The 11,097-nt window shown below is 31.2% G+C and overlaps 2 protein-coding genes across 2 annotated transcripts; both read right to left on the bottom strand.

Annotated features, from left to right (window-relative positions):
* Positions 1–203: 203 nt before the first annotated feature.
* LOC118048092 (uncharacterized) lies at positions 204–4,299 on the bottom strand. Its single transcript, XM_035057637.2, has 3 exons — positions 4,112–4,299; positions 3,076–3,197; positions 204–725 (listed from the first exon to the last, which is right to left on the bottom strand). Exons 1-3 carry the CDS (start codon positions 4,233–4,235, stop codon positions 402–404), a joined length of 570 nt encoding a protein of 189 aa, XP_034913528.1. The 5' UTR covers positions 4,236–4,299; the 3' UTR covers positions 204–401.
* A 2,466-nt stretch (positions 4,300–6,765) lies between these two features.
* On the bottom strand, positions 6,766–9,126 carry LOC118048093 (uncharacterized). Its single transcript, XM_035057638.2, has 3 exons — positions 8,929–9,126; positions 7,831–7,952; positions 6,766–7,163 (listed from the first exon to the last, which is right to left on the bottom strand). Exons 1-3 carry the CDS (start codon positions 9,050–9,052, stop codon positions 6,840–6,842), a joined length of 570 nt encoding a protein of 189 aa, XP_034913529.1. The 5' UTR covers positions 9,053–9,126; the 3' UTR covers positions 6,766–6,839.
* Between the last annotated feature and the right edge of the window lie 1,971 nt (positions 9,127–11,097).

Here is an 11,097-nt window from a genome sequence, read left to right as displayed (position 1 = left end):
CTCAACTAATACCACATGTTCTAAAATTAACAATCATATAAATCTCTAGTGGTCCTAAAAAAAATTGAACTTGCGACCATTAAGAACAAACCCAAGGCCTGAGTTATTCTTGAAATGCCAGGTTCTATGCTGAACGTGTCTATCCACCAGCAGACCTTTCCAAACTTTAACTTCGGTGAAAGAGTAGGTTTTTGGACCTTCAATAAAAATAATTATGTTATGATATTCAAGTTGTGCTGCTCAGTGGGAGTCATATTCCATAGAAAGTTCAGTACTAATAAGTTTATTGACTCGAAACATACACCACAGAATTCGGCAACGTCTCCTTTATAAGCCTCAATCCGGTATTGTTCATTTATTTCTTTGCAGAAGAAAACTGCAGCAAGGCCAAGGGATCATCTTCACTCCGGAAGAGTGAGTAGAGATATCAGAGGCTCATAATTGGGAAAACGTGAAATAAGATAAGAGCGTTTTGCCAGCTCGAAGTCTTCATACTGAAAGGCCGGAGCACAAGTGCATCCTACTAGGGAGTAGTGGCTCTCACCATCCCTCGGTGCAGTTTTAGCAACCATACTATCTGGAGAAATGTTGTAGTCCTTTGTTGGAAATGCACCAAACCAGACATTTCCAGGCACAGTATACTGTGGTTGCTGATTGTCTCCAACCAGATCAGATCCAATGGAAGTTAATTTGACCTGCCCGTTGTTCTCATTGAATTCCAGTATCTGAAAAAAAAAAATATGCTTCAATAGAAAAATAAGTAAAATGAAGGGACTAACAGCAAATGTTGCAAGACAGGAACCCTGAGCGAAACTATTTTCCTCCAATTTCGTCTTAAATTTGTAATTTGCTCTGATGAGAGAAAAGCTTAATATAATATTTGCAAGGGATATTGTAGATTGCCATGGCACTTCAAAATGCTAGAAATAAGATCAAATTTCGGATTTACAATATGAATTATTTCTCATTTAATTCCTTCTTTTCAGCAATGCATGGTTTGTTTTAATTACTTTTGGAATACATTTAACAATTTTAGGTGAAAACTTCGATAGTTTAATTGCTGGTTTAGTGGAGGTGAGTAGAGAAACCACAGCACAGATGAGGTCAACAGGATACAAAATGGCCATAATTTTCATAGCACCAAATTCAACCAGGTAAAAAACAGGACTCTTGTATATCAATCAATTTATATTACCATTTCAATTTGACATTGATGTGCACAGTGTAATCTAATTCTAGTGCTTCAAGCTTAAACATAAACAATTCAAAGATTTCATCATTGGGCATTTGACAGTCTTCTAATGCTCGAAGCAATCTCATAACTAGAATATGGAAGAAGAACTGCCACACTAATTTATTCTACCAAGAGTCATTGTCTAGTGTAATTGAAAAGGTTGTCTTCTTGCAGTTGACTCCCACTTCATACATTAATATTAAAGGGTAGGACAGTTTCAAAAATTTCCATCCCAGGAGCCTACTTTCTGGACTGCAACTGGGTAGCGGTTATTTACACACGGTTATTTACACACAGCGTGATTGGACTCCACGAGCTGTAACACAGAATTTGCCTCACTACCTGGAACTCTATTTCAAAGGGGCCATAACTAGGAGGCACTATTGCATAGGAGTGATCAATTTACAAATACATGCTGAGGGGTATTCGAAATTTTCCTTCTAACAACCCAAATTTGGTAGTACAGCAACTAATAGTCTGTCTTTACACGATTCTCTAATGCAGGTATGAGAGATTTAATACCAAATTCAGCTTAGGTGGTGCAATCAGTCAGTTGGGTTAGCTTTGGAAATTTTGGTTTGGTCAAAACCACATATTTTGCACCTCAAACCAAAGCTGCCCTGAATAAGAAAAAAGAATTAAACGGAACTGCCCAAACAAAAATATGGAAGATTTGGGTAAGTATAGTTTTTAGGAGAAAGATACATAAAACATAGAAAATTCCATATGATTTTAGATATATTAAAATTATTATACGATAAATGTTAATAAAATTTAAAAAGAAGAAGAAATAAACTATTGATTTTTAGGCCAAGTTCAGTTTGCAACCCCTCCAAACTGAACCAAATACTGAAAATCAAACATTTCAAAACAAAAAAAAATCTGGACCAAACCAAGCTTTCAAAAAACATGAACCAAATGGAACCAAAATGGGTCAAATCAGTTCAGTTTTAACCAAATATTGCTCACTCCTTAACTCATGTCACATCCTAAGACTCTATTCTGGTTTTAGAAGAAGGAACTATTATTGTGTAGGGCCATCCAAGGTACATTTTGGATAACCCAACTCATTTGATTTGTCAAAAGCAATTGCTGTTGGAATGAGATAAATGAGTTTTCCTAAAAAATACTTTGAACAAATCAAATAGCTTGCCTATCAAAACTGTCCTTGGGATTATCCAATGCAACCTTTACTGGATGAAAAGCCCTTATGCAATGCCCAAGTGCAAATCTGAAATGTTCCAATGCAAAATCACATCACAAACATGAAATTAAAACTTTCTCATCTACCCAAAGAAACTATAAAAAAGCTTCAAACATAGAAGTAGATCTGATGTTCATAAGCAAAGTGAACCACTATATGAAAGAGCTTTAGATCAAGTTTGCAGTGAATAGTTGGGAAGGACAAAATGGATATGCATTGACCATGTGATGGACATCCTCCATGCATAATCTGTGCAGGGACAACAACTAGCAAAGTCATAACGAGGATAGGTGTTTTAAAAGCTCAGATACAGAGGATTGAGAAAACCTTCATCAAGTTTAGTTCAATTTAATAATTCCTGAACACATGACACGTGAGCTTTTTAGTGAGGATCCAAGTAATGGAATACTAAAACAATAAGACATCAAAATGCACAAAACTAAAAATTATCTTCATTGTCCAAACAGTATGTAGAGTGACCTATGTCCAACAGGATAGATAGAATGTTCCAGTGGAATTAGTTAAGTCAATGCTTTCCATCAAATGACTGTTAGAATTGAAAGGAGCTAATCACGGCACGCAAATTGTCAATTCTATAGGAAAATTAAAAACCAGTGTCACATAGAATAAGCCTTACTGTAAGTGGTTCTCCTAAATAAAAATGCCAGGTTTCTGCGCATGGAATGCGATGAAGGAGTGAGACGTTCCCAGAAGGTAGCAAGAAGTAGATAGATGTGCTAACTGCACGATCAACCTTATCTGCATTAAGATGCAACTATATTAGTAAATTGATTGATCAAGCGAAAAATTAAAACAAAACAAGAATCAAATTACAAAAAACACTGATGTTGCTTGCTATAATTTCAAAACTAAACTGAAAGTTTTATGCTTTGACAATTGAACCTTATTGCATGAATGGTTCTGCCATCAAATATAGACACTACACCAAAGACTCCTCAGCAGGTGGTACAGTGTTCATATTGAGAACCGAGCATGTGAATAGAAAAATATTGAAGATCTAGAAAAACAAGATTAATATCTTTGCCACATGTGATCAACATGTTTTCAAGGCCATGTAGAAGGATTCTCGGATTGACTACATTCCTAAACCTTGAGAATTTGATTTGATTTTGGAATTTCATTTGCATGGAATTCTAAAATTTTGTCAAAGTAAACAACAATTTCAAGTTCATTATTTAAAATCAAAACTAAATATAAGGATACAGAAAACAGAGAGAGAATCCTTGGGCTGTTCCTACATTTCAAGCCCCAAATCCCATGCAACCAAAACACAGCCTTGCCTTAAGAAAACAGAATTAAAAGTATACCTTGAAAAGATTTATTAAAGCAAACAAAAGTAAAAAAAAGAACAAACAAGCTTAAGTTATGGAATAAGTAGTATGAATTTTTCTATATATGAATTAGTAAAATGGATTAGTAACAACAGATGGACTCAGATCGCAATAGTAGTATGAATTAGTAACAACAGAATCTATTCATATTAATCAAATCATAAAGACAAAAGAAGGAATACCCAAGATTAGCAGTGAGATCCTTAGCTTGAATTGTTATTTACAGCATAGAAGGTCTTTAGAGGGTGAAGGCGTATCAAAATTTCATACACTTGAAAACGAAAAGAAAGAAAAAGAGCAGGGCATCAGGTGAAAACTTACATTCAGGGGGAAGTTGAGAAGAAGAGAGAACGATAGAAGTGTCTCTAAAGGTTTCTGAGTAGAATCCGCCTTCTGTGTGTGGCTGGAGATTCAGTTTATTCACTATCTCTGATGTAGTTGCCATGTTTGTCTCGTATTACTCTCTCTCTCTCTCTCTCTCTCGCTTTTCCTTTACAAGCACGGTCATTGTTGTATTAGGTGTCCAATACGTGCTGTTGAAATGTGTTAGGTGATTAAAACAGTTTAATGACGGTTTTGTCCTAAATTATGGAGATTACGTAGTGTTTAGAGCTATGCTATCAATTTAATTATTTATATCTAAAAAAATTATTTTATTTTTTTTACAAATATTACCCTTGTGGTTGGTTTTCTTCTATAGCATCTTCGAGTGAAGATGCTATTTTAGAAAGGTATTTATAAATAAGATAAATATAATTTTTTTATTATATAAACTTTAATAGAAAAAATTATTTGAAAAGTCAATTGTATTAAAGTGAAAGAAAAAGGTGTTCTATCTTTTTTTAATGAGTTTTATATTTTTTTTATATATAATTGTATTTAATTGGTTTATTTTTTTATTAGTTTTATTTTATTGGTTTTGATTTAAAAAAATACATAAGGAATAGCATTTTTTGGAGAGAGAAGCATTTTGACATTTTGATTAACATTAACAAGGCTATATTTGTTTTCTGGAAAGTAGTTTTTGGAAAATCACTTTTCAAACTTTTATGTATTTGTTTGTCATTAGAAAAGTTGGTCAATGAAAAACATTTTCTAATCAAAGAAAAATTTGGCTTGGTTTCCAGGAAAGTGTTTTTACTGAAAAATTTAGACGGAAAACACTTTCTGAAAATTGTAAAAAATTAGAAAAGTCATAGTATTTGCTGATTATATCAAATTTAATCCTCAAACTTTTAATTGCTATATATATTTTTGTTTTGAATATTTATTTTTTAATTTCATCTCTTAAAATTTAATTTTTATATTAACTTTGGTCCTCATTTTTATAATTGTTATTTGCTTTTCCCTTATCATTTTTTTATTAAAAAAATTTATCTATCAAATTTGGTTCTCATTTTTTTTATTGTTGCTTATTTTATTTGAAATAATTTATGAAATGTTAATTATTATTATTTTAATTTCTTCATCTTTTATTTTTTTTATTTTTTAAATTTGATCTCTATTATTTTGATTGTTATTTATTTTATTTGAGATAATTTATAAAATTATAATATTTTTTTTTTTCAATTTCATTCTCATTCAACTTTTTAATCTGTAAGATTTGTTCCTTATTATTTTAATAAACTTGAAAAAAATAAAACATTAATAAGTTATTTTCCAGCTCATTTTCTATGACACAACCAAATACTGGAAAGTGTTTTCCAACTTATTTTCTATTACACTATCAAATATTAGAAAATAATTCACTTTTCTGGAATTCACTTTTTTTAAAAAAACTATTTTTTCAGCAAACAAACAGGACATAAATGATGTGGGGGAATCACTGTTCCCCAACACCAAAATCACTGTGGATTACAACAGTAATCCACAATGAATTCCTCTTCTTCTTTTTTTGCATTTCTTTATTTTTTTTTTCAATTTTCCTCTTTAGTTTCTTTTTTTCTTTTCAACTTTCCTTTCCTTTGTTTTTTTTTGTTTTTTTGCATTTATTTTTTTTAAAATTATTTTTGTTGATTTTAATTTTTAAATATTAAGTTGGTTAAAAAATTTTGCTTTATAATTTTTTTTCTTAAAACACTGTAGATTGCAACGGTATTTTTCCCACATGGTTTTTTAATTTTATTTTTATTTTATTTTTTAAAATTATATTTGTCAATTTTTTTAATATTGAGCTGGTTAAAAATTTTGCTTTCTAATTTTTTTTCTTTAAAAATACTGTGGATTTTTGCGGTGTTTTCCGACATAATTTTTAAAATTTATTTTTAAATTTTTTAAAATTATATTTGTTGATTTTTTTCCCTACACCAAAATCACTATGGATTACAACAGTAATCCACAATGCGTTCCTCTTCTCTTTTGTTTTTTTTGCATTTGTTTTTCAATTTTCCCCCTTTTTTTCTTTTTCTTTTTTTTTTTTTCAAATTTCCTCTGTTTTTTTTTCATTTATTTTTTCTTTTTTTTCCAATTTAATTGCGATATTTTGGATTATTGTGATATTTTCTCATATAGTTACACATTATCAAGTATATTTGTTTTATAAAATTGTGAGAGCACGAGGACATCTCATCTCATTTTCTTTAAAGCATGTGAAAAAAAAAACATAGAAAAGTTAAAATAATATTTTTATTATTATCTTTAGCTTTCTATTTATCAGAACCCTTGGATTTGCTCTTACTTCAACGAAGCAAACTTTCAGAGCTAACTAAACAACCCTATAAACGTTTTTCCAAATCCCTAAAAAATCATATAAAGTTATTTGCACAGTTTTAGTGTAGTTCTTGGAATGTATTTATGGTTGAGTGCATAGCATATCACTAGATTTTGTATACCATTATAAGTTGCAAGGTAAAATATTTTTTTATCGGTAACCAATGTTAGTCCATAATTAGTGTAGGGGTGGTCATAACATCCCTAACTGGTCTTAAAATGACCTTATCTTTTTAACTTGTTTTTTCTTGCATAAATAGTCGAGCTGAATAAAAAGCCTTGATTATAGACATTAAAATACTCATCGAGTTAGGAACACAATTTGGCCAAGGGTTCATCTTCACTCCGGAAGAGTGAGAAGAGATATCAGAGGCTCATAATTGGGAAAACGTGAAATAAGATAAGAGCGTTTAGCCAGCTCGAAGTCTTCAAACTGAAAGGCCGGAGCACAAGTGCAACCTACTAGGGAGTGGTGGCTCTCACCATCCCTCGGTGCAGCTTTAGCAACCATTCTATCTGGAGAAATGTTGTAGTCCTTTGTTGGAAATGCACCAAACCAGACATTTCGAGGCACAGTATACTGTGGTTGCTGATTGTCTCCAACCAGATCAGATCCAATGGAAGTTAATTTGACCTGCCCATTTTTCTCATTCAATTCCAGTATCTGAAAAAAAAAATATATGCTTCAATAGAAAAATAAGTAAAATGGCAGGACTAACAGCAAATATTGCAAGACAAGAACCCTGAGCGAGACTCTTTTCCTCCAATTTCATCTTAAATTTGTAATTTGCTCTGATGAGAGAAAAGCTTCATATATAATTTGCAAGGGATATTGTAGATTGCCATGTCACTTCAAAATGCTAGAAATAAGATCATATTTCGGATTTACAATATAAATTATTTCTCATTTCATTCCTTCTTTGCAGCAATGCATGGTTTGTTTGAATTACTTCTGGAATACATTTAACAATTTTAGGTGAAAACTTCAATAGTTTATTTGCTGGTTTAGCGGATGTGAGTAGAGAAACCACAGCACAGATGAGGTCAACAGGATACAAAATGGCCACGTGAGCTTTTTAGCAAGGATCCAACTAATGGAATACTAAAACAATGAGACATCAAAAAGCACAAAACTAAAAATTATCTTCATTGTCCAAACAGCATGTAGCACTACCTATGTCCGACAGGATAGATAGAATGTTCCAGTGGCATTAGTTAAGTCAGTGCTTTCCATCAAATGACTGTTAGAATTGAAAGGAGCTAATCAAGGCACGCAAATTGTCAATTCTATAGGAAAATTAAATACCAGTGTCACATAGAATAAGCCTTACTGTAAGTGGTTCTCCCACATAAAAATGCCAGGTTTCTGCGCATGGAATGCGATGAAGGAGTGAGACATTCCCAGAAGGTAGCAAGAAGTAGATAGATGTGCTAACTGCACGATCAACCTTATCTGCATTAAGATGCAACTATATTAGTAAATTGATTGATCAAGCGAAAAATTAAAACAAAACAGAATCAAATTACAAAAAACACTGATGTTGCTTGCTATAATTTCAAAACTAAACTGAAAGTTTTATGCTTTGACAATTGAACCTTATTGCATGAATGGTTCTGCCATCAAATATAGACACTACACCAAAGACTCCTCAACAGGTGGTACACTGTTCATACTGAGAACCGAGCATGTGAATAGAAAAACATTGAAGATCTAGAAAAACAAGATTAATATCTTTGCCACATGTGATCACCATGTTTTCAAGGCCAAGTAGAAGGATTCTCGGATTGACTACATTACTAAACCTTGAGAATTTGATTTGATTTTGGAATTCCATTTGCATGGAATTCTAAAATTTTGTCAAAGTAAACAACAATTTCAAGTTCATTATTTAAAATCAAAACTAAATATAAGGATACAGAAAACAGAGAGAGAATCCTTGAGCTGTTCCTACATTTCAAGCCCCAAATCCCATGTAACCAAAACACAGCCTTGCCTTGAGAAAACAGAATTAAAAGTATACCTTGAAAAGATTTATTAAAGCAAACAAAAGTAAAAAAAAAAAAAAAAGAACAAACAAGCTTAAGTTATGTAATAAGTAGTATGAATTTTTGTATTTATGAACTAGTAAAATGGATTAGTAACAACAGATGGACTCAGATCCCAATAGTAGTATGAACTAGTAAAATGGATTAGTAACAACAGATGGACTCAGATCCCAATAGTAGTATGAACTAGTAACAACAGAATCTATTCATATTAATCAAATCATAAAGACAAAAGAAGGCATGCCCAAGATTAGTAGTGAGATCCTTAGCTTGAATTGTTATTTACAGCACAGAAGGTCTTTAGAGGGTGAAAGCGTATCAAAATTTCATACACTTGAAAACGAAAAGAAAGAAAAAGAGCAGGGCATCAGGTGAAAACTTACATTCAGAGGGAAGTTGAGAAGAAGAGAGAACGACAGAAGTGTCTCTAAAGGTTTCTGAGTAGAATCCGCCTTCTGGGTTGGGCTGGAGATTCAGTTTATTCAGTATCTCTGATGTAGTTGCCATGTTTGTCTCGTTTTACTGTCTAGCTCTCTCTCTCTCTCTCTCTCTCTCTCTCTCTCTCTCGCTTTTCATTTACAAGCACGGTGATTGTTGTATTAGGTGTCCAATACGAAAAAAATAAAAATCATTATAATGTATTTTGATACGAAAAAATATTTTAAAAACTACTGTAATTATATTTTCAGACAAGTTAATATTTGAAATCACGTGATTCGGGTTAGGTAGCGTGACGAGGACTAATTACTTAGACCAACCAAACACACAAACACGTGGAAATGAAAAATGTTTCAATCAAGTTGAACTTCAAATTAGTCCTTCATGTTTCGTGTTTTTTACACCTTGGTTCTTGTATAAACAAAATTAGTGTAGGGTTGGTCATAACATTCCTAACCAACTATAAAGTGACCTTATATTTTTAACTTGTTTTTTCTTGTATAAACAATCCAGCTGAATAAAAAGCCTTGATCATAGATATTGAAATACTCATCGAGTTAGGAGCACAATTATCCTAACAAATACCGGTCCTAGTAGATTGGAATCAATTAAAGTCCATGCTTTTCTTTACATTAAGAATTTACGCTGACTAATTAAGCATAATTAAGTTGTGAGAACAAGTTTATTTAGAGGAATGAGAAGGAAACTCAAAATGCTTCACGTTTAAGCAACATGTATTAATTTGAGTCAGGTTGTTCTTAAACAATTTAAGTTTTTTAATTTTCCATATGGATTTGAATTGATGAACAATTTTATTTATTGATTTTAATCAGAAGCATTCTTGTCTGAAGGTCAATACATCAAGATAAAAATAATTTTGTTTTTACATAATACAAATTGATCGAATTGTTAGAAGTGTAAAAGTACAAAGATTATTTGTTATGATAGTTTGAAAATTCCTTTGTAAGTTAACTCCAAAGATTGTTTATTTGGATTTCAATATTCCTCACAAATCTGCAGAGTTTCTAGGTTTCAAATAGGTTTTTTCTTTAACTTTTGAGGTTTGTGATTTCAAGATAATCATGAATTTTTAGGAAGAGGAGATCTTAAAAAAAAAAAAAAAGTGTTGCTGTGGCTGTGATGAGAGAGATGGCACCAAGAGGCTATTTTCTTCTACTCGTTAAAACACGTAAGATTTTCTAGATGAGGTATTATTTTTCTTTATGTCATTTTCCAATTTTGTCCACTAGTGTTTTAGAACTCCAATTCAAAACATAATTAGTATGGTGAAGGAAATGAAGTAAATATTTCATTCTGATGGAGATTATAGCTCTAACTTCATTTATTCTCAAAATGATAAAATATAAAATAGACTTGTTAAATAAATTATTATTTATTTCATCAAAAAATACTAAGTCATAAATTCAAATTAAATTTCATCAATTTACAAACAGATATAATTTTATAAAATCTCAAACAAAATATAACATATACAAATTATAAATTCATACAACAAATTCATATGAGAAAAAAGCTATAAAACAATTAAACAACTAATCAAAATAAATATACTACAAAAATATACAATAAAAATTAACATTTTAAAATTGAGTTCAAATAAAAAATGAATAGCTTTGCTTATTTGAAGTGGAGAATCCTTAATAAATTTGAATCATAATAAGGATGCTGGCAAATTGAGTGTTGGGGTAATCGGACATATAGTAGGAGGTTGATTTGTGATAAAATTAAGGGATGGGGGGTTGTGTTGTTTGTTGCTAAGAAAAATGAAGGAAGAAGAAGAAGAAGAAATGGGAGGGTGGGTCACTTGTCATATCATAAATTAAATGTTACAAACAGATTTACCGATGAATTTAATTTATAGATTTAAATTTGTCGATAATTATATCTGTAAAAATAATACATCATCGTATTTTTTTGCTTTTTTTCATTCCTACTTTTTCCACTTTAATTCTCTTGATATATACCGAGAGAATATTTCTATTGATGAATATTGTGAGGGCATATTTAATCGAAGAAATTCATCACAATTTACCGATGAAAATATTTTGTTAGTGTATTCATTTATATTTATCAATTTTCTAGTAGTGATAGAA

The sequence above is a fragment of the Populus alba genome, chromosome 6 (genome assembly GCF_005239225.2).
Source record: "Populus alba chromosome 6, ASM523922v2, whole genome shotgun sequence".
NCBI classification, from domain to species: Eukaryota; Viridiplantae; Streptophyta; class Magnoliopsida; order Malpighiales; family Salicaceae; genus Populus; species Populus alba.
The sequence above is the reverse complement of the archived record's forward strand: the minus strand, read 5'-3'. Positions and strand labels throughout refer to the sequence as shown.